Genomic DNA, 22,480 nt, shown 5'->3' with positions numbered 1-22,480 from the left:
GTAGTTTCAAAAGTTGCTCGTAGGCAATGCTCGAGACTAATTTAAGATTGTATCACTACATCATGTATAGGCCCAGAGACTCTCAAGCAGTGCAGCTATGATTTTCTGTTTAGTTTCGTGTGTTTAATTCCAATTGATAGTAAATATAAATCCACGCTAAACAACAAAGCCCCTCGTTTCTTAATTCGCCATGCCTTTTTCCGTTTTGCCTATCAATGTTATACAAAATACCAACCAAAAGCCACAAAATACAAGCAAAGCAGCAAAATAGGCCCCAAACCCGGTCAACGTGAAACATAATACTCATAGTCATCGTGGTAATCTCACCGGCAATCAAGCCTTTCCAGCCTCCCCTTTCCGGTGAATCCTTTTCACATGGTCCTTCATATTGTCGACTCGACTGAACACCTTCCCACAGCCCTCCCACTCGCAAAAGACACCAGGGTTATGCTTCGCTTCATGACGGGCACGGTCTTTCTTACTGCTAAAGCCATTCTTTCCCGATTGAGGACATCCTTCGTAGCGACAGAACAGGTATTTGCGGTGGCGGTTGAAGTGCTTCCGCAGGTCACAGCCTCGATGGAAAAGAGATTTTGAGGAGCAGCCTGGGTGGGCGCAGCGCCAGGCGCCGTCGGCCGTGGGGATTCCGTAATTGCTTAAGTCGCTTGCATTGGAGTTGGAGCCTGAGCCGGAGGCCGAGCCTGGTGCAGTTGATGGAGAATCTGGGTCATAGAAGGAGTGTGCTGGGGATGAAGAGACTGACGCGGGTGTAGCAGCAGATTGGTAAATATGGGGTGTTGGAGCTGGGACTGAGCGAGGAACTGAAATGGATCGAGGGATTGAAAAAAATGCTTCGGGGATCTGATCAGAGGAATGGGGTGGATAAGAGAGCCACTGCTCGTCCGCGGGTTGAAGTTGGCTGTTGAATGTTGGGTAGGGTTCTGGTTGCGCTTCCGCTGATGGCGGAAACCGCATAGAGCCCATGTTCGCCGAAGGCTGTGACTGGTAGATATCTCCAGCTGGTTCGCTCTCGATACACCATTTGTCGATTTGCTGGGGGGTATATCCCGACACGTCTGGGCTGCTCATAGGGAACTGCATAGATTCGGGGGAGTAAAAGCCTTGCATGAAGGGCGTGGTTGTGGTTCCAATGAAAGCGTCAATTGAGGGCATATGAGGAGAATTTGAGAGAACGTCTGCGTTGGACGTAGTAGACCATGCGTATTGAGAGCCAATTGTATCGGTATCTGTCGATCCCCTTCTTCCGGTGTAATTATGGCCCGGGGAGGGGAACGATTGAGAGTCTGATTGCACGTTCATAGAGTCCATCTGCCGAAGAGTGGGCATGTGGGAGTTGGATGAAGAGCTGCTGGGGATACTAATCAGGCCTCCCATATGTTGAGGCTCTGAGAACTCCGGGTAACGAGAGCTACCTGGCACAGTGCCGTACATATCCTTGGACTTTTGGCGACCAGTGTACATTTTGGGAATATAAAGGTCGTAAAATGATGGTTCTGCTGTAATTGGAAAGGAGATTTCCCAGCCAGAGTACTGAAAGCCGTGGTTTGGAGAAAACTTCTCTTGCATATCAAGTGTTTAGTATAACTTCGCTCCTATAACTTTGGAAAAGATGAATGAACAGGTGTCCATGCGCTTGACGATTGTTGCGAGATGACCGAGAAGCCAAAGTGTTATAAAGTTTTGGCAGATTTAGAGCTGAACATGTTTTTCAGACTAAGACGTAACCGGCAGTGGATTATATATGTTCATCTCAAGTCTAGGAGGCAGTGCTGTAATTTCTACTTATAGGCGTTCCGCAGAAATTGAAACGTTAATGGATACTGCCATGCTCGATATAGAATTACTAAACATGACCAGTTATTACCTGGTAAACAAGCAGCTGATACCGTTTCCTCTGGCTAACTCCGATGTAATTCAGAATTACTGGGGCCGGGGGGGTCCTACCAGCTTTCCCTTGAGAGATGATCCTCAACCGATGGCTTGCAGGTATTGGTTTGTCATCTGTATAATTATGGGGCACCACGCTTTTTTATTTTACAGAGTAGGGCTGAAAGATGACGATGTGGGTCGGTACTTAGTACATCCTTAGGTTGGCTAGACCAACGGCAAATTGTTGCCAGAGGTTAGGGTTTCATGCACCAACTATGAGATTCCCAGGGTCTGCATTGCGCGCTCGTACCATTGGCCAGTATAAAAGCCACATCACGCCCAGGACTCCAGGGATGACCAGGACCGACGCTGTGGTATTCCGTAAGATCTTTTTTGTCTTTTGTACATGTTCACTAGAAACACGTGGCAGTGGTTTCATGGCCATATCTAGAGGGTATTATTACGATCACTATTACACAAGAGATGCCTCAAGCTATACACAGTATCCCCGATTCCATGCCTGATCTTTGGTCCTTATCGCCGTAATGTCATTTCTAGCATCTTAAAGTTGAGTCAGCTTGAAGGTAACGTTGAAGCCAAAGGTAGCATCTGTGTCTTACCTGGTAGGGAGCTGGGGTTGATATCTTGTAGACGTCTTTTCACTCCAAGGGCTGTTCTGTATGGTCGATCATGGCGGGAATTAGGTATCTGTGCGGACGGGAAGTAAGTAAGCCCATAACGCAGAATCTGGGAATGTGAACTTTAGCTTCAGCTATGAGAGTGCGTGTCAGAGGCCCCTAACCCCGACACCGACGGCTAGCACCGTTAGTGTTCTGTGGATTGACTGTCTCCTTTCTCATGATTGGGTAAATGCGATAAATCTGTGCTTATCCCTTTCTTCGACCACTCACATCGCGCGGCGGGGACCAAATACGGGGGATCGTTTAAAAAAAGGGGCGGTGTCCCCTCCAGTTATGGATCGGCGTGAGCCTCACTGTGGCTTCAGGCTTATTGTGCAGTCACAGTTTCAAATGTGACTATGTTATTGCGTGATAAGTTATTGAGCAGGCTTCTAGGAACAACAAATAATGGCCTGAATGCTTCTTTCTGGAATGGCACGTTGTACGTTGTAAGCTGGTTGTGAGACCGGAGATTTTCGGTCTAAGAATGCTAAGGCAGTGTCTCAGATTCTAAAAAAAAACGATTAATTCCCAATAGGACAGTTTATCATGTGTCTAAATCGTGGCTTATACAAAGCCCCCAAACCGTCAGCCCTGGGGATCGCCCAAATGTCTCCAGGGCCAAGATTTGCGGTTGGAATTACCGCCCCCACAATGTCTCAAATCCAAGATCGGACTTCAATGCTTCTATAAAAATAGAGACATATCCCCAATGTCTCAAATTTGGCCCCAGAGCCACTGTATTCATCTCATGTGCTTCTCTGTGTGTCTTGGGTCATACCCGAGCTCCCACAGCATCGTCCTGTCCAACCAAGAGGGGGGTTTGCTCGCTCGGACCAGGAGTTCTCTTCAAATCAGGGTCATCTCGGTATAGGAAATAGTGTTGGATGCAAAAGATCGCATCGAAAAAGATTGTAACGTTGCCTAGCATTAGCTTGACCGGGTTTCCAGTGATACCGCTCCAGTCGCTTTGAAGGCTGGAGTCAAGCACCAGTTGGAGCATTGAAAGTACACCACCAGCCAAGTCCAGAAGAATGGTTCCAATGTTCCATCCTACTGTGGATTGGCGCTTGTAGTTCAGTGCCACTTGAGGCATATATTTGACAATGGTGATCAGGAGTTTGATGTATGAGAACGAGTAGATCTGGAGAGGTTTTAGTTTTGTTCTGTGGTTTTCTTGGTGGTTTTCTTGGTGGTTTACAAAGCCCATTGAAAGAATGTGGCTTTTTGTTTCACTTACCACATCAATCCATGCCCAAGTGGAAGGATCATACCCTCCATCCGGACTTTGCACCAACACAACCGCCATAACCACCAGAGGAGTCAGAACAGAACCCCAAAAGAGCACTGCCATTGTCCAGCTGATCCTTTGGAATCGGGGTACATGTAATCCCCATATGAAAGGCCAAAATTGAGTGTACATTATGATGCACATTACGACCGCGTGGGCCGCAAATGCGAAATCGTTGAACCGAACGGTAGGATCGATCGCAGCAGGGTGTCGGGCTGCGTACTGTGATCGAATCACGGGCGAGTAGAGAAATGCGGCGGTATATATTGCATAGCAGACGAAGCCCAGAGGGTTGATTGTGGATAAATCAATGGACAAGCCGACTGTGGACTTGCGTTTCCAGTTGGTGATGGGCTGCGGATAGAAAGACCCCGACCAGCAGAGCATGCTGCATTGGAGTTAGCCACCAGTACACGTGTGACATAAAGATACAAATTCGGAATCAAACGCGGAGACTTACTATGCCCATCCTAAAAGACTAAGATAAGTTGGTCAGTCATGTTCATAATGCCCGGTGGCACTCGGTTGAAGACAGGAGTTCACAAACCGGGACAAAGCGCTAATAAATATCTCTATTTGAGTTGTCATTTTGGATGGAGGGCAGTCATTCCAAGGATGGAGGGGGAAGAAGAGAATAAATGGATGTTTATTCGAACCGCATTCAGCACGCAATCTTGTGATATGATCAGCTCAGAAATGCGCCCGCGGGCAGTTGGATAAGACCGATAAGATAAGAGTCCACAGTCTAGCTCAATTGGGAAGGCGGTCGCAGTATCGATCCTGAGTCAGCGGCTGGTTGGCCTGGTGATTGTTGTCGGAAAACAGATGACTGGGGAAGTCGGTCAGCCTCTTGTTGTGATTCCTCTCTGCCCGGGGTCCCGGTGCGACGTGCAGCTTTCTATTTTATCTCAATCGCGTTGTCGGACGCTTTTTCAATCCTATCCTAACTTCATATTCCGATTCTGTACGACTTGATTTCCTCTCCCTCCTGGCGCTCCGCTTCGATCTCCATTCTACGGCCCTCTTGAACCCTACTTAGATTCTGTAATACAATCAGTTCCGCACCACTGACTGGTCAGTACACAATCAATTGGCCCGCCTGTCATCGAGCATTCCACTCGAAATTTCAGACCCTCTATCGCATGGTGCATTCCTCCGATCGGGAGATCTCGATAGATCTCCGGTAACTCCAACATTCCAAACTGAAGATCGCATGGTCGTGTGAGAATTATCCGCAAAATGTCAAACTCAGATCTCGCCGCTGCGGGGAGCAGCACGTATTCATCCAATACCCTTCATGTTGGGGATGGCACCTGGGACTCTGGGCGGGATACGTTTCTGCTGCCCAATTTGATGGGGGTCAACTTTGAAACGATGCGATACAACGGTTAGTCTAATGAACCGCCAATCTACTTTTGATAGCGATGCATATACTTCCAATGATCTTGTGATGACTGACACGCTATAGGTATGGGCAATCGTTTCAAGGATATGGCTGGGTACCATTCCATAATCATCGCCCATGGCGTCATTGCAGCCATCGTTTTCCTGGGCATCGTCCCAACGTCAATTCTGATAATCCGATACTACTCCCGGTGGAATCCTTACTGGGCATTTAAATTACATGCGTGGTGTCAGGCACTTACCTTGCTCTTGACCACGGTCGTGTTTGTGCTGGGATGGTTCGCCGTTGGGCCGAAAAGAAGCCTAACAAACCCCCATCATGGAATTGGCCTGGCAATCTATGTTTTGGTAATTTTCCAGGTGCTGTGGGGCTGGTTCTTGCACAAAAGGGAGAGTAAGAGACAGCGAATCCACGTTCCTTTGAAACTAGTGGTAGGTCATCCATCAAGAAGCGGTACATGCGCTCTTTTTAACATATCTTAGTTACATCGATGGCTGGGTCGTGCTCTTGTACTTCTTGGAATTGCCCAAATTCCACTAGGACTCGTTCTTTATGGTTCGCCAAAGGTCCTGTTCATCCTATTTGCGCTGACGGTTTTTGGCTACCTGGCTCTTTACTTTATACTTTCCTACCGATATGATATCGAGGGATACCATATGGGAAGTGAGCATGGTGGTGCTCGCAGTCATTATACAGGACCTTCAGAAATTTCAGAACCGCATGGCCATCACGTGGGAGAAGCTCTTGCCGCTGGTGCTGCAGGTGCTGGCTTGGCTTCGATGTTTCGACGACGCGCAAGCAGTCGCCAACCAAGCCATGCTTATGAAGACTCTCGCACATCCTTTTCCGATGAAAAGTACTCGGATGAATCTTCCCGCCATCATGGTGGCGGTGGAGGTGGTGGTTTCGGCAAGAAGCTCCTTGAGATTGGCGCACTAGCCGGGGCTGGTCTTATGGCTAAGAAGTTCTGGGACCGTCGAAAGAAGCGAGAAGATGACGCGGAGTCGGGTCGCTATAAGCCTGCTCATTCTCGCAGCGCCAGTCACTCCGATGAATCTCTTAGCAGGATGGAAGACGGTCGACCGGAGCCGACTCATCACACGCCCCTCAATCGGCCACCAAGCCGTGCACCAAGCAGGTCCCAAAGCCCAGGGTCGTCTTACTATTACAACAGCACATATTTCACCGAGCCGCCCAAGCGAAGTGCTTCTCATGGGGTTAGAAACGCTGTTCTAGGTGCCGGTGCTTTTGCTGCCGTGAAGCGACTGTTCAGCCGTGGTAAGAAGGACGATGAAGAGAAACGACGGTTGGAGGATATCAGGCGCCGAGAAGACGAAGATGAGGCGCTGCAGAGAGCAAATAGTAGACGACGACCGCAGGCGGGAGAGAGTTTCTACCCACGAAGAAGGGCTAGTTCTTACACTGAAACTGATCTCACTGAAACCGACCTATCCCGTCCTCCTCCGCCTCGTCACGCATCACATGGCGAATCTCTTCTTACTGCAGAGCCCCGTGCGTCTGGTGCCGTCCAGAGCGTTATATCAGATATGCCTCCTATGCCCCCGAGCCACCAACAGCTTTCTGGCGACTTGAGGTCTGAAGCTCCTCACTCACGTCACTCCCTCGCCCATGATGGAGCAGAGTTTGCATCAGGTGCGGCCGCTGGCGCTGCATTGGATGCTGCCTCTCGTCGCAACCGGAGCAGCAGCCGGCGCAGAGAAGACGACGTTGCCTCCCCACCGGTATCTGTGAAAGTTAAAATGCACAATGACGGACGACATGTGACACTCCGTCGGCTGACCGAAGAAGAAGCGGCCGCGAGCCGTGAGGCCCGTCGCAGAGAGCGAAGAAACTCCCGACGTCGCAACAGTAGTGCAGGTTCCTTGTCCGGACACGAAGACGCTAGTCAAGACCGCTGGCGTCGCGTCGAAGAGCTTGAGCGTCGACAAGACGAGCAAATGCGACGTGAACAGGCTGCTGCTGCTGCGGCTGGTCATCTTCCCCCTCCGCAGACATCTATGGCACCGTCAGGCAGCATGCCTGCATCTTCATGGGCCGCACCGCCATCCCAAGTTAGTCAAATGCCGCCACCACCTCCCATTCCTGCCCCTTCCACAATTCCATACGGGCCAGGTAGTATCACCTCGCCTACATATACCGGTACTGAGATGAGTGGTTCGTACGCGAACAATCGTCGTCGCAGACGTGCTGAACGAGCTCGGAGCAAACAAGAAAAGCAGCAACAACATGGCGTAGAGTTCACTTGATCGCTCTCTTGGTACCCTCCAGCATCCTCCGCTTTTCCCTTTCTCCTGTGTCTACCATGACCCAGCTTACGACATGTACAAAACGAGTTATGTGCCTCAGAGCCGTGTTGATATCAATGATCCCCCTTGTCACGGTGCTATGTCTTTTTGATGTGATTCTTTTCTATCTTGCATGTGCTTTTCGGGCGACGAAATGAATCTTTTAGCTAGCTTTCCCTTTCTCAAGTCTTCTTTCATGATGCCAGCGATTTAACGGATCTTTATTGGGTTGTTGGTTGGCTTTTCTTGCTGGTCTTCTTGTTTTCATCTTTGTGGCAATATACCTTCTCTTGGTATTGGTTGTCTATCCTATTCTTTTGCTTCGGCTTGGACTTTGTCGAGCAGTGATGCAAGCTGAGATTCCAAAATTCGATTAATACAGAACATTATTCTGTCCCGGTAAACCTCCTTGCATTAAATTATAAGTAAAGATGATAAAATGATACTCGAATCCAATTTCTAACGACAGAGGTTATACAATGTAGAATAATGAGCGGGGGCATGGCCTAATTCATATTGATCAGGATGAGACTGGTTCGATGTTATAGACAAGAAACAACTCACCCTTTCCGCCAGATGTACATTCCTAGGGCCTCATCCAGAGGATAGTTTATCTAAAGCATTGGCTGCCACTACATCAAGATGCCCTCACGTGGTTTGACGCGCTAACACTGCGCTAATGCGCCAAGTCCAATCAACCGCCTCTCTTGGGATTTTCTTCATCTCCTAGGTATACCATGTCTGGCATTGAGATCATCGGTATTGCAGCCAGTATCATACAGGTCGCAGACCTGGGCACTTCTCTATCCGTCAAGTTATTCTCATTTTACCGACGAATAAAAAATGCCAACGAAACTATACAGCTCTTGTCAAACGAAGTCGCACTTGTCAGTGCCATTTTGCGTGAGCTAGGTGATAATTTGAAAGGAGAGAAAGCATCTGAGCTTTGCTCGGATGAGGCATTTCAAACCCTGCAATGTGTTTTAGTGCAGTGTCGCGGTGTGCTTCGACAAATTGGAAAAGTTGTCGATATGAATGATCAGTCTAGCAAAACCCGGCTACAACAAGTCACGGGGAAATTTAAGCTAGTTCTGCTAGAACCGAGCCTGGATCCCTTGAAAGCCGACTTAGACAGGCTCAGGTCAACAATGCTCCTCCTGCTCAATGTCATTATGTTTGCTGGGAAGGTTCGCAAGTGAGTTCAAACTTGAATCCTAGACAAGCTATTTCTAAATCAATGATAGCCACGATCTGCCGAATGACCAAGAGCAACGTGCTTTGATAGAAACACTGTTACAAGAAAAACAAATTGAAAAAGATCGTGGAAACAGCTCTCTACCGACCTATCAACAGGCTCAGCAGATACTTGACTCAAAAATGACAGACAATGCCCATGAAGGCGAGTTCACCGAGGTAAATGAGTACAATGCCTTGATCTACAAAATGCTGCAAGAAATTGAATCCTGCAAATCAAAACTCGAGGACAGCCGCTGTTCAAGGATAAGGAAAGGTGTTTTGAGCATACATGACAACGAAATCATTCGATTTCAACTCACTCATGGTCATTCTGTTCTCCATCGTTTCGACAAATCACTGCTAGTGTATGTGTTGCTATCTATATCTCGGCACTTATATGATGGAGGAATAGGCTAATTTTAATAGTAGCGAGGAAGATGAATCGAAAATTCCAACAGCTCACACTTCGGATCATGTTGATAAACCGGCGCCAAAGAAAGTTTCATCACAAACTGCAACCCAGCATCAAACACAGCATCTGATCTCAACACCTATCGCATCATCGGCGGCAAAGTCAATGAAGTGGGTTTTTGTGACCACAGATGGCTTAAATTTCCGTCTAGTTGAGATATCCGACCTCCCTTCGGTTGAGGCTTTACGTGCAATGATCTGTCAGAATCTTGGGATTTCCGACTGGGTTAGTGCGCAAATCTTCCTCGCTGAGCCTGGTCAACCCAAAAACGAAGAACCCATGAGTGATACCGATCTGACGTCTTATTGTTCGATAAAATCAGCCCCTGGCGCTCCATTGAAGCTATTTGTGCGAGGGATCTTTTCCAACCTTCCTTCACCCAACCTCGATCCTCTTACACCAATCTCCCGACAAACGACGCTTAAAGTCGCTTCTGTCGAGACATATCCTACAGAAAGCATCCGAGACTCCGGCAAGAAGAACATTCCAAACCCGGATTGTATCTCCTGTAAGGAGCCCGATTTACTCATAAGTAGGCGGAAGCAGAAGGCTCAATATTTCTCTGATGAGAAAAACGCTTCTGGTGACTCTGGCTATAAGCGCACAGAGGTTCTCGAACACAAGCCCAGTCCACCGATTGCGCCGAATGAGTCCCAAACACTCACCAACGCCGCCTCCCCGAATCAAAGACCAGTTCATCATGGCTATGACTATTCTCGGGCCCGGCTAGCAGTCGAAACGCATCACCTGGAAGCCGCGCCTGCAAGTGTAGATCGAGCGAGCAATGCCATTGGCACACCGTTGCCTGATCCTATCTGGGAGCCTGATCAGTCTTCTGCACTCCATTCACCTGCAGCTTACTCCCCTGCCTCGCCTGCGTATTCCCCTGCCTCGCCTACGTATTCCCCTGCCTCGCCTGCTTATTCTCCTATATCGCCATCCTTCTCTCCCACTTCGCCGTCTTTCTCTCCTACTTCGCCATCTTATTCGCCTGCATCACCCTCGAGCAGACCAAAGTTTGGTGAGTTTTGCTATAATTACCCCCTCAATCAAGAATAGGTTGGATGTCAAGACCTGTTGTTAGAACCTCTAACCATATTTTTCTTAGATCCTCGATTACAAGATTTTGTACAATCGCGGAAAACATCTGACAAGTCTGATCACGAAGCCAAAGAAGATTCTCCCGATTCCCCCTCTGCGATGAAGATACCGATTGCCCTACCAGAGAGCTTTGAAGATTTACTTTTGCGCTGGACCAAACTTGGACTCAATGAAGTTGAAGCGCTGTAATATCTTGGCGAGCGCTTCGTGAATAGCCGAATGATACTACATGGTTTAAGACCGCTAATGGATTTATATAGGCGGAACTACTCATCAGGCTGACTAGGCTTAGTTCAAGGTCAAGGGCTCCACTGAATATTGTTTAGCCACGGCAATTGCATACTTCTTATTGGTAGCCTTTCCAAAGGTCAGACTTTGATAAGTAGTATCTTTGGCCTTTGATAATTCTATTGTAAATGAAGAAGTTCCCTCGATAGATGGATCTAGCCTTTCGAACCTATATAGTATAGAATGGATGTAATCAATCATAAGAATAAATTCGATTTCTACCACACGCTATAACCTTACTGATGCTCTTACATTTTCTCGCCTTCCTGTTACACGTCTTATCATAATCGTGTATCATTTAGCGTGTCTACGCAATTCGACACTTACACCAATGGTGTCTCGTATGAAGGCAAAGTCGATGGTGCCTTTACAGTATGGAGGACTGCCATGACAACGGGAGCAGCAAAAGCAATGTTCTGGTGATAATGTACGCCTCTCAATATCACACTTTTGCTGGGACTATCTCTTCAATTTCTCCCCAGTTCATGAATCCCAGCCCACTCTTAGCCATGACATGAGTGCGTGCTTTGGTCTTACTTCAGCTACCTAGCCAATACCCTTATATGGTACAGGACTAAGATCCCTAGTTATATATAAAGAAAGTTGCTCGATCGAAATTATGTTTCCGGGCTGCACATCTTCTACTTTCCTTGCTGCAACACTAGAATGATGGAAGACTTACAATATTTCTTTACAGTCTCCAGAATGATATTAGTGGTGTGGCATCAAGCTGCTCCGCAGCAAAGCCTGGGGAAAAGAATGAAAAATCCTGAAAAATCCACCAATTTTTTTTTCAACCAGCATGAGATGGGAAGTAAAAGATTCCATGGAAGCAGCACTGACACAGCCCAGCTTCTGCCCTAAGATACCAACCAAGCATTGTCGTTCAATCTCGCCTTTTGTATTGCAAATGTTAACAAAACAACAAAAAAAGAACGACGGCTGCATGATTCGAACATGCGCCTCCGAAGAGAATTGATTTCTAGTCAATCGCCTTAGACCACTCGGCCAAACCGCCATGGAGAATAATACGCCAGAAATGGCATTAAGTAGCAAAGAGACGAGGGCAAGAATACTGAATCCGAGATGTACAATCCGATGTATAATTTTTCGAGGTAGCTTCTTGTTAAAAATGTCCATTTAAAGGGTAAGCTGATCAGTATTGCCAAGACTTCTTGCGCCACAAATTAGGATCATGATTATTCCCACATATGGGGAGCCACAAGGACCATATCGATGTAGACATCCCAGTCCAGTTTAGAAGATTGTTCCGTTTTCAAGTAGACAGAGTATCAGTATACTACTGGGTGACGATTTCGTCAACGACATCGTGCTCCCAGTTCGGGTTTTCGGTCACATGTCCTATAACATGCAGCATCATAACTTCGGGGAAGTCCAAACACTGAGCTCAACCTGGTCGGCCATTGAGGTCAAAATCTTTATAGCTGCATGCGCAAAGCGTTCGCCGATGGGTAGATTATAATCGATAGGGGTTTCCCAGAACTGGGGGCCTGAAGCTTGCCATCGCCCCCATTGTTCATTTAGATGCGGCTCATTGTGTGGAGCTCGAAGAGAAGAAGAAGAGCAGATATTGCAGTAGCTATTCATACAATTTTATCGGCTACCATATTAGGAAAGATACTTGCATGGAGATTTGTTTAGCGCCCAGATAGGAATGATCATAGCCAAGAAGTTATTCGTGTAGCTGATGCTGTTGTCAATCACATCAAAGATGAGAGTAACCCAGAGATACGTCCGATTTGGAAAGAGCTGAAGCTTATTGCGAAGAGACGCTCGTTCGTGGCTGTCAAGCTGCCGACGATCTCCCAGTTCCTCACGCGGGCCTGGATAACTAAGTTGGTCTCATTGGATATCTTCTCTGTCCCAATATCGTCTTCGCCGCTTAGGTGATTTCTGGAGCACGGTTCTTCAGATACTGAGATTCGCGTTGTATATGAGTGTATGGCCGGCTCGTGACTGGGAATTTCAATCATGAGTTATTGTCCCCCTGGTTATAGAATATGTTCAAAGCTTGAGCAAGTTGAGAACGTTCACCCTCCTCGCACTCATCTAGAGCGTCTAGGACACAAACCCTCGAAAGTTTCTTTGAATCTCTTCCTGATGGGGTGTCTAGCAAGATGACACAAAGTTCGAGCTTGGAACTCCAGCACTCCTGAGTAGAGATGCAACATACTGGCTTCAAACTCCGTCGCAAATTTGCTGGCATTATCCGCGCCAGCAAGAACAACATCTTTGCGCGACGTGTACAACTTCTCAATCACATTGAATTGGCAGATCAATTTCGACGTATAGTCAAAGCCAGAAAGCAATGCCTTGTGTTCGTCTACTGTTGGATTCTACTGATGGTGAAATCAGACAGCGGCTTCTAGCGATCAGAAGATGCCATCCCCGCCATCGCAAACGCCAGCTCTGATTCTAGAATCGACACATATGTCTTCATGACCTTTCTCGTCTCGTCATTGGAATTCTCTCGCAGAGCCTTTTCTGCGCGGCCCCAGAGATCGCTTGGCTTCTCTAATGTGGCTTGAAGACTGTTTGACGGAGGCTGGGCACTGGGCTTCTCTTCGATTTGTGGGGTATATTCATTGTTTTCATCGTTACTTTGGACATTGTCTGTTAATGCTGACCGTGATTGTAGGATTTTCTTGAAGCTAGTCGCTCCCGCGCCTTTTATTTCGCGGAACCGATGTGAGAAACGCATTTTGTGCTGAGCCGCGAAGGTTGAAGAGTTGTTAGGCACGAATGAGAGGGGTGTCATTCAGTTGACCTCAGCTAGTACACGCTCACACGCCAAGGTCACTATCATATCCTGACATTCATTGTGGAAATATCCAGTTTCAGTAGAAGTAAAACCAAGGGGGAATAGAGTATAGCGGAGACCATTAGCTCTAGGCTTCGCTCTACGCTTGATATGATGTCTACATGAAGAGGCATGGGATAGAGTAGAGATTGTTTCACTATCAATCTCTGATGAATGCATACTCAAGGCTGGGGTTTTAGCTACAACAATGGATCAAATAGACCCAGACTAAACATGTTTGCGCGGCACAAGAAGATACTCGTAGAACATACTGCATAGAAATTGTCTTCAGCAAAAATACGAGGGAAATTCACTGGTCCGCATGTCATCTCGATCTTGTTCAACCTCAATTGCTCAGCGCCCGGAGCTATTCAATTCGAATAGCCAGTGTCCGAAGTCCACTGACAGCGGCAGGGCATTCCGCATTTGGACAGCACAAAAAAGACAATTTTCATCAGTAGATAAAGGGAAAGTCTGGCAAGGTAGAGCATTACAGCGCCGGCTCGGGTGTTGGTCAATGGATATGTTGCAGCGCAAACAACACGAAAAAGTAGCATCACAGCCGGCGCAGGACAAATAAAGCATGTGTGAAGCAGCAAGTCATCAATGACCGGGTGGCAAGCGGTGCGTTCGACTTCGATAGGGAGATGCGGAGAAGGTTGTTGAGGGAGATCAGTTGGAGTGATCTGATATTTGAAAGAGTACCTCCGTGATTTCTTAGTGGATGAACTCAGCGCAGATCGGGTTCTGTAAAGCGAAATTGAAACAGCAACAAATGCGGGAGCGTGCTGCTTGGTTTTACCCGCAATTTTTGACGCATCTGCAACAGGAGTGTCGCCCACATTGCTGGCTTCCTTGCCAGCTCTCACTTCCCGGGCACCATCACCTGAGCCAACATGACTGAAGAACGATGTTCGACGTGTTCCACCACAATATGGTAAGCTGGAAAGGGAGGATACACGCATATCATGGTTCTTTGGAATACGGGCTGCCAGAGACTGTCTTGGTTTTGTGTCGATGTTGTATGGTGAACATTTTTGAGAGTCGACGTGACGAGTGAGCTTCCATTTCCGGTATTGTTTCTTCTGTCGATGCAAAGCAATATAATCTTCCCTTCTTTCAATGGAAGGTAATGGGCGATGTGTCGCCAAAGAAGATGAAGATAGCGAGTCCGCAGGATGAGAGAATCGAACATTTCGCTGCGGTGAACCTGACATGTCACATTCCTCGAAGTTACTGGCATTTACGCCTGGGTGATGATTTGCCAGAGCAGCAGCAGGAGACTTGATCCACTGTCGACGGCCAACATAAAGGTGTCGCAACTTTGAGGACTTGGGAGATTCGCTTCCATCGTCTTGAAGAACCAAGCTTGCATCTGGCGAAACTTGGAAGCAATCGAAATCGAAGTCCTCCATCTAAAGTGAGGAGCACATCTGTAAGTTCTCCATTTTATAGTAGGAAAGGGACTCGGTCTATACCTCCATGCTCTCTCGTTCACTATTTGATGCTGGTGTATTTTGGGGATTCAAAGGCTCGGTGAGACCATCAAGAGTGTGGTACTTATCCACTCCAACATCCAACTCAGATCGAGGACATTGGTGGCTGGAATCGAAGCCACGGTGAGCTTGCTTTGCGCTTGCTTTTACCTTCATCTGGCCGTCTGGCTGTATTCTCTCAGTTTGATCAAATGCGATGAATGGCGATGGCGCAAAAAATGATGAAAAGAAGCTATTTTCTGCCTGGCTGCCTGGTCGTTTTTCGTTGGTTCGATCAAATCCGGTGAATGGCGATGGCACGAAAGGCGAAAAGAAGCCATCTGTAGGAGGGTCTGTCATCTCCAGTCGAGTATCCAGGACACCGAGAGGGTCTGACTTTAGAGATTTGACGAGTCCCATATCTGCACGATTAGCTGAAGGCGAAGATTGAATGATTGATGGCTGTTGGGGATGAAAGCTGCGAGTCACCTGCTCAAATTCCAAACTCGGAAGGTGCGCTCCCACCTTGGCCATATCCCACTTGATACATGGAAAAGTCGTCTTCACGGATAAAGCCTCTAGGGGATATTTTGAGAAAGACATCTAAACAGAATATTGACAGACCACTGAGAAGACATCACAAAGTCGCGCCACTATTCTTGTAGAATGTAGGGGGAAGAAACCATGTGATTAGCAAGTATAATTAGAGGGAAACGGAGAATTGCTATAATTCTACAAGTTCATGGTTGGGGCGATAATGGTTATGTACATCAAATCTATTTGACGTGAGCCTGCAGGGTCTCAAGAACCTGTCGAAAAAGGTTAGTGTTCAGTCAGTCCAGTAGTCCTTGTCACCGCGGGTTCATACCTCAAGCTCAATCTTGGCCTCGGCGATATCCTGCTCGCTGCCGCTGCCGCTGGCAATCTTCTGGGACTCGGCGATCTGGGCGCGGATAGACTAACAGAGAAATTTCGGTTAGCTCAAGTCAAGACGTCGCGAAGATTATAACCTACATCGGCGCTGAAATCCTCAAGGGCGAAACCCTCGACAGCGTTGATGCTGAGCTGGGAGTCGGGCTGGACAACGGCAAAGCCACCGGACACTATACAGCAACAGTTTCGTTAGTCGGTTGATTCCAATTGACACAAGACCAGATTTGCGGGATGCCTTAGGGCGGAATCGGACGTACGGAAGTACTGCTTGGTGGCGCCGCTCTCCTCAATGATCTCGACGAGACCGGGCTTGAGCTGCTCGATGGAGGGAACGTGGTTGGCGAGGACACCCATCTCACCGGAGGCGGCGGGAATGTTGACCTGGGTACTGTGATCGCGAATGTTGGTCAGTATTTGAGAAAGGGCGCAGGCACCGTCGACGTGGACCAGGTGGAAGCATAACATACACGCCAGTCGAGCGGTAGATGGTCTGTCAAGCGATTGTCAAGTCAGTACTAAGGCTATGATGTTGGGATACCGGCCGGACTTCGTTCACGCACCTTGTGAGGCAGAGTCAGGGACAGCTTGATCTTGTCGGCGACGGCCTCAGCGTAACCACGGCGCTGGACGGGAGCACCGAGGAAAGAAGGGCGAGCCCGGAGGGCGGAGCGAGCGAAGCGGAAGGAGCTCATTTTGCAGTGGTGGATGACGTGCAAAGGCTGGATTATCCTTCTTGAAGTTGCGTTGCAAAGGTCGAAGTCGGAATGCCGGTTGTTCCCTAGCGGCTAGTCACGTGGCACGGGAATTCAACGGCTGAACTATGGCCAGCATGACCTGTGTTTACTAAGGTCACTATATGCACATTTTATGAAAATACATGGTGCAAGCATATTATTTCAATTGATGGTCTAGGTCCTTGACCATTGGTTTTTTTAAAATCTGATTTTATGCCTGAGGTCTGAATCCAAAGGTGAAGTTTTGCCGAGAAGAAGTTGATCCGAGAATTCTCGCTGATTATCGGGCACAATGCATTGAACATGGGCACTGTATTTACTGCTTTATGTAGCATCTGAAATAAAGCATTCTCCGATATCCGCAGACAGTACGGAGTAAAATATACTTGACTGCATATGGGGAAGTATATCAGTCACGTGGTATAGCTAAAAAGCTATATCACGTGTATATGAGTGGCAGAACCAAGTGGGAAAAAAAGTCGTGGGCTGAAGGACTACCCAAAGCAAACTATGAAGACTCAAGTTTTGGATTATCTAGAACAGCCTATTGAAATTCAATAGAATTACAACACCATATCGAAATATTATGACGTTGCCTAGGACAATCTTACAAGTAACAAGCCATCTAGTGATGCTCTAGTATGTACACCGCCCGATAAGCGAGATCCCACAAACGGACGAGCCCTAGCCGAGCGTCCAAGGCCTGACGTCCCTATTCCCACTCCTCTCCATCCATCATACCGTCAATCAGCGACAACATCCGACAAGATGGCCAGTACGTTTTTACCACGACCCCATGACCTTTGCTCTTTTGCAACTGAAAAAGGAAAAAAAAAAGGCGATGGCGCTGACATGATTTTCACCCACAGAGTCCAAGAACGCGTCTCAGCACCACAACAGCCAGAAGGCTCACCGTAACGGGTACGTCCACCCTTGATTATTCTCGAACTCCCTACCGTTGCACTTGTCCGACATTTTCAATCGATTCAATGAATATGGTGGAAGAACGCTTGTGTGTGAACGATTTTATCCGGTGTGATAAATTTGAGGTCACAACTTAAATATTCGCTCGGACAATCTCTTCGAACTACTGCATTCGACCACCATCCGTCACGCCATCTCAACCAGAACCGAATCGCTGATATATCTCACCGAACAGTATCAAGAAGCCCAAGACCAACCGTTACCCTTCCCTCAAGGGTGTTGACCCCAAGTTCCGCCGCAACCACCGTCACGCTCTCCACGGCACCATGAAGGCCCTTGTACGTTTTACCACAACCCGAACCCAACACCCACCACCCATGACACGGAATACTGACCCATTGAACAGAAGGAGCGCAAGGAGGGCAAGCGTGAGGTCGCATAGATTATGAACTCAGTCTAAAAAAATGGGAAACATGAAATGCAACTCGAGCGTGCAAGAGGTCCAGAGAACATAACGTGTGCTACGATCAAGGACGGTCCGCTGTGTCGAAAAGGCCTGGTGTCTGCTCATTCCTTGCGCGACGAGTCTCGAGTTGCTTGATATCAAGAAATCAACAGGCTTAATTGGATGTGCACAGCGGTGCCATTTTCCCAAGCGGAGTCTCTTCTGCTATATTCCTCTTCTTTTCCTTCCAGACTCAAGGGCTCGACTTAGGTCTGTGTTGTGGCCCTTGAGCTTAGTCTCTCTTCCCCCATTTTCCCAGTTCCGTCCGGCATATGTGTGTACAGCTGCGTGCTCTTCTCATGCGCGATTGCTGAAGGATTTTTCTTAACGTGCCAAGAATAACCCCCAAGTCTCCGATTGCTATATATCCTGTCTTGATTCTTCTCGATCGTGACAGGGTTCATAGTCAGGGGGCCTACATCCCGTAAACAGTAACAGTCAGTTTTATACCTAGCCATGGTCGAATCAATCCATTTACATCTACTTCTCTTTCACCCACATCCATGATGTCTCACGTTAAAGTATTATATCTAGGAGCGTCAAAGCACCAGCTATCAGCTGCTATACATGGAAACGCTGTTTCTGACGCTTATACTTATATCCTACGATTTAAGTAAACTCATCCTATTATTACTATACATAGCGCTAGCAAAGAGAAGAGATATTTATTCGACAAGACTGCTTGAAAGACCATCTGAAACATAGGCAGCCAATTATATATTCTTGTTGAGTATAGTTACAGAGGTCATACCTTCCACAAAATCAACTTTTTATCAAATCCACCACTAAGAACCCATTCTTCTCGGACCGGGTCACCCTCTTTCTGGGGTACATCGACATACCCCGACCAAACAGTCCTCACCTTAAAGCCCGCTTCATGGCCACCCTTCAAAGTAGCAATGACCTTCCCTGTCTTTGTCTCGATACCACGAACTACACCATCATCTCCATTAACCCAAATTCCAGACCCATTAGGCCGCCATGCTAACTGGGGTGTGGAGTAATCGGTCTGCGGCGCAAAAGTGTTTGCCTGCACAAGGATAGCAGCATCCTCACGGTTCTGTAATTCCAGTGTTTCCATTGCTTGAGACGCCTGTGTCACTGGATCCTCTGAAGCGGGTGTTACTTCCATCCTGGGGAATAACAGGCGCACTATGATCACTTTCATATGGGGCAATGACGACGTCGCTACGGCCAGGAGACCCGGGTCATGCGGGCTGAGCGCCATATCGCACAGCGAGAATGCAATCCAGGCATTGGAATGGGGAGCCAGGTTCTGGTGTCCAAGGAGGCGAGCTTCCGATACTTTTTCTACCTTGTAGTAGTAGATATAAGTCGAGTCTCTGCGCGAGACGAGAAGGAGCAGCTCGTTGGTGTCCACGTGTGGGACGAACAGCAGTGATTCCGGGTTTGAATCGAGTTTAATGAGTGCCACGGGTTCACCGATCTTGAGAGATGGGGCGTTTGCTTCGTCGGGGATATTGAGGCAATACAAATTGACGGACTGGTCCCATCCGGCGGTGGCAACCCACCATTTGGAAGGATCTGTCTTGTCTTCGTAGGCTACTACCTTCACCGAGTACTTTGCGTGATCCTTTCTGCTGTCGAGCGTTTGAGATCCATGCTGGAGGATCAGCTGGCCGGCCATGTTGCTCATGAGGATGTACCGGCCCTGGAGGATTGAGACAAATGACAGAACGGGCGTAGCAGAGAGACCCGAGAATGATTTGATCGATGCATTGCCCTCTTCTGTTTCGAGTAAATGGACCTGTTTGTCTGCACTTGTGGAGACGATATAAAACTGCGCTGTTGCAGCTTCATCGACATCTTCGCAGGGTTTCTGCCATTGCTCTACCGACGCAGAAAGGATATTCGATGATGTCGGTGTCTGGACGAGAGCAGGTTTTGATGGTGCTAAAGGTCTGTCAGATAACAAAACAAAAGCAACCGCAAATGAAGTTTGACATGTGAAGCTGAGTCCCAACGACTTTTGATTGCCATGCCAAAATAGAACTCACCTGGCTCGCTCCATAAGTCCGACTGTTGAGGACCCTTCCCATATCTTTCAAAATCCACCGTTTGGTCATAGGTGTGCTTTTCCTCGAGCAAGCTTTGGATGGTCCAATTGTTGGTGTCGTCGCCCGAGGTCTGCCCCACGTCGGGAGCAAGATCAGCCTCGCGGAGAAAAGCCTTGAGTGTCTCGGAATAGTCATTGCTGCGAAGGAACCGAGCAACCATAGCACTTGATAGTGCATCTATTGTCTTGGAAGGAGGCATGCTTGCATCTGATGCCTCAGAGAGGTTTTGGTTAGGGAGAGGTCAGTCGCGGCGCACGACACCCGTGAACTGATACACGAATGTTGGGTTGGTTGACATCTTATGTTAATTTATTATTCGGATTTTACGGAAGAATGCAGGTGTTCCACCAGCAGAGCAGAGTATATATAATTATGAAAATTTTATCAGACAATCGACTTCCCCATCCCAATCGCAAACGCCGGATATCCATCATGCTCCCATGAACCCCCTAACAATCAAGCAAATGCACAGTTCTCGACATATCACCAAGTCTATTCAGCTGAACATATCCTCTGCCCGACGCCTACGACCACCGCGTCCTTCTAGTGTATCAGAAAACAATTCCTTGCCAGCGTTCGCGCCAGCGTTGGTGTGATTGTCGGAGACATTGTCGTACTTGGAAGGAAACAGCTCGCGCACCGATGCGCCCCTGCCTTTAATCGACATGCCATTCGACGCGCCACCCCGGATGGCAAATCCTTGGTCCTCGGTGGCTGTGGCTGCTCCACGAATGCGGGCGCCATTGTTGGTGGAATCAGGGAAGAGTTCAATATTGCTGTGACGTCTGTGTTCAGAGGTGCCTGGGGCAGTAGAAGCGTCGAATGCGTCTGATCGACGATGGTGACTAGGCTTGCTGGGTAACAACTCCTTCTTGATGTAGCTGGATGTCGGCTTGTTTGGGAAAAGCTCGCGGTTTCCTGACGCGCTCTCGCCTGCACCCGCGCTTGAGAAAAGTTCTTTGTCCTTATTTCTACGACTGTGTCGGGGCGACCGCTCACGGAATCGCCTGGTATTCTCACGACCACCTCGCTCGGCTCGAAGTTCTTCCTCCAGCGTGTCTCGTCCTGGAGACGCACTGCGATTCCGGAGCCGTCCACTTGATCGGCCCTCATCCTCCGGGAACAGGTCCCTCTGACCACGACCTCTAGGTTGTGGCCGAGCGCGCTCGGGTTCAGTGCCAACATTATCGCCATACATGTCGGCATTGAAGTGGTCGTCCTCGTCACGGTCTCGGCGGCGTCGGTGCTCCCGGTTGTCGAATCTGCGCCGCCTATAATCCCCATCGCCTGCATCATCGCTATTTCTCCGGTCTGCAAATTCTTGTCGCAGGCGTTCTCGGGGATCGTGCTCGGGGTGCATAAGGTAAAAGCGACTCTTCTCATGGGCGCGTGGTTGCTTGCGGTCTGACTTGACAGCCGATCGCACTTGGAGGACGGAATCAGGGTGAGATGAGAGGATCTTCGCTGATCGGAGACGCAGAGGTGGCAAGGTAGACGCGTCCTCTTCCTCGGGGACTTGAGTGAGAGCTGTGAGAGCTTGGAGGCCGATTTCGGCGGAAGAGAAGATGATATTGGCGGATGTGTCGTCGATCCATTCAACACGCACTGGTTCCTGCCCAGAGCAGTCGCGAGCAAATTGCTTGATATTGTCTGTGGTCATTTCATCGACGCCGCGAACATGCACTTTTTCGTAAACCGCTTCATCGGTGAGGGGGTCGATAGTGGTTTCTACATTCGTGGTTGTTTCCTATCACTCGACACATGTAAGTCAGCAATCAATTAGAAATATACAGACAAAAGAAAGTACTCACCACCTGAATTGATTCGGGCTCGGGCTCGGGCTCTGGTCCGAGGTCAAGGTCCATGTCGATGTCCATGTCCGCGGTAGGAGCTGTGGTGGCACCGCTGAATGCCATGATTCGGGCTGTTCTGGATGAATCGAAGGTCCAAATTAGGTATCAGCCAACAGTTTGAATGGAATTGACAATTGAGGGAATAGGACTGAGCAATGTAAGGTGAAAACCGTGCCCGCGGTAGCTTGACTCTCCGTCCTGATAAGGAATAGCGTCCTTTTTCCGGGGAACATCAGTCATATCAACCTCCCGCGTCTTAGAGGCTTCGTGTTGAGAACGTCTAAGGACGAATTGGGAAGGGCTATTTGCTTCAATGGTTGATATCTGAACAAAGAACATACAAAGAACAGCAATGGTAACCCTGGCCTTTCACACACCTTTATCATCAAAGTATCTCAGCTTATGGAGTATAACAGAAGGATCAAGACATTTAAACAACGATTACAGAGGCACTCAAGTGCCTGAATAGCTGTCCCAGAGAGCGTCTA

The 22,480-nt window shown here is 48.3% G+C and overlaps 10 protein-coding genes across 10 annotated transcripts; 3 read left to right on the top strand and 7 right to left on the bottom strand.

Annotated features, from left to right (window-relative positions):
* Positions 1-333: 333 nt before the first annotated feature.
* Positions 334-1,482, bottom strand: N7500_003668 (putative C2H2 transcription factor; the record flags this gene model as incomplete). Its single annotated transcript, XM_056674814.1, has 1 exon — positions 334-1,482. One exon carries the CDS (start codon positions 1,480-1,482, stop codon positions 334-336), a length of 1,149 nt encoding a protein of 382 aa, XP_056535339.1.
* Positions 1,483-3,345: 1,863 nt separating this feature from the next.
* N7500_003667 (putative L-cystine transporter) lies at positions 3,346-4,449 on the bottom strand (the record flags this gene model as incomplete). Its single annotated transcript, XM_056674813.1, has 4 exons — positions 3,346-3,714; positions 3,811-4,249; positions 4,322-4,339; positions 4,409-4,449. 4 exons carry the CDS (start codon positions 4,447-4,449, stop codon positions 3,346-3,348), a joined length of 867 nt encoding a protein of 288 aa, XP_056535338.1.
* A 651-nt stretch (positions 4,450-5,100) lies between these two features.
* On the top strand, positions 5,101-7,533 carry N7500_003666 (uncharacterized protein; the record flags this gene model as incomplete). The annotated part of the gene is made up of 3 exons (XM_056674812.1): positions 5,101-5,248; positions 5,330-5,697; positions 5,749-7,533. The coding sequence occupies 3 exons, from the start codon at positions 5,101-5,103 to the stop codon at positions 7,531-7,533; spliced, it is 2,301 nt and encodes a 766-aa protein (XP_056535337.1).
* A 776-nt stretch (positions 7,534-8,309) lies between these two features.
* On the top strand, positions 8,310-10,570 carry N7500_003665 (uncharacterized protein; the record flags this gene model as incomplete). Its single annotated transcript, XM_056674811.1, has 4 exons — positions 8,310-8,767; positions 8,817-9,173; positions 9,235-10,301; positions 10,389-10,570. 4 exons carry the CDS (start codon positions 8,310-8,312, stop codon positions 10,568-10,570), a joined length of 2,064 nt encoding a protein of 687 aa, XP_056535336.1.
* Positions 10,571-13,055: 2,485 nt separating this feature from the next.
* N7500_003664 (uncharacterized protein) lies at positions 13,056-13,391 on the bottom strand (the record flags this gene model as incomplete). Its single annotated transcript, XM_056674810.1, has 1 exon — positions 13,056-13,391. One exon carries the CDS (start codon positions 13,389-13,391, stop codon positions 13,056-13,058), a length of 336 nt encoding a protein of 111 aa, XP_056535335.1.
* Positions 13,392-13,861: 470 nt separating this feature from the next.
* Positions 13,862-15,499, bottom strand: N7500_003663 (uncharacterized protein; the record flags this gene model as incomplete). Its single annotated transcript, XM_056674809.1, has 2 exons — positions 13,862-14,905; positions 14,969-15,499. 2 exons carry the CDS (start codon positions 15,497-15,499, stop codon positions 13,862-13,864), a joined length of 1,575 nt encoding a protein of 524 aa, XP_056535334.1.
* Positions 15,500-15,674: 175 nt separating this feature from the next.
* On the bottom strand, positions 15,675-16,642 carry N7500_003662 (F1F0 ATP synthase subunit delta). Its single transcript, XM_056674808.1, has 6 exons — positions 16,459-16,642; positions 16,366-16,388; positions 16,156-16,286; positions 15,980-16,068; positions 15,834-15,923; positions 15,675-15,774 (listed from the first exon to the last, which is right to left on the bottom strand). The coding sequence occupies exons 1-6, from the start codon at positions 16,588-16,590 to the stop codon at positions 15,742-15,744; spliced, it is 498 nt and encodes a 165-aa protein (XP_056535333.1). The 5' UTR covers positions 16,591-16,642; the 3' UTR covers positions 15,675-15,741.
* A 697-nt stretch (positions 16,643-17,339) lies between these two features.
* On the top strand, positions 17,340-18,119 carry N7500_003661 (60S ribosomal protein eL29). Its single transcript, XM_056674807.1, has 4 exons — positions 17,340-17,407; positions 17,502-17,553; positions 17,792-17,894; positions 17,963-18,119. Exons 1-4 carry the CDS (start codon positions 17,401-17,403, stop codon positions 17,996-17,998), a joined length of 198 nt encoding a protein of 65 aa, XP_056535332.1. The 5' UTR covers positions 17,340-17,400; the 3' UTR covers positions 17,999-18,119.
* Positions 18,120-18,806: 687 nt separating this feature from the next.
* N7500_003660 (uncharacterized protein) lies at positions 18,807-20,338 on the bottom strand (the record flags this gene model as incomplete). The annotated part of the gene is made up of 2 exons (XM_056674806.1): positions 18,807-19,975; positions 20,080-20,338. The coding sequence occupies 2 exons, from the start codon at positions 20,336-20,338 to the stop codon at positions 18,807-18,809; spliced, it is 1,428 nt and encodes a 475-aa protein (XP_056535331.1).
* A 297-nt stretch (positions 20,339-20,635) lies between these two features.
* N7500_003659 (NCBP3 domain-containing protein) lies at positions 20,636-22,055 on the bottom strand (the record flags this gene model as incomplete). The annotated part of the gene is made up of 2 exons (XM_056674805.1): positions 20,636-21,886; positions 21,951-22,055. 2 exons carry the CDS (start codon positions 22,053-22,055, stop codon positions 20,636-20,638), a joined length of 1,356 nt encoding a protein of 451 aa, XP_056535330.1.
* Positions 22,056-22,480: the final 425 nt, after the last annotated feature.

Source organism: Penicillium coprophilum, assembly GCF_028826855.1.
Source record: "Penicillium coprophilum strain IBT 35676 chromosome Unknown utg000002l_segment0_segment1, whole genome shotgun sequence".
Lineage (NCBI taxonomy): Eukaryota > Fungi > Ascomycota > Eurotiomycetes > Eurotiales > Aspergillaceae > Penicillium > Penicillium coprophilum.
The sequence above is the reverse complement of the archived record's forward strand: the minus strand, read 5'-3'. Positions and strand labels throughout refer to the sequence as shown.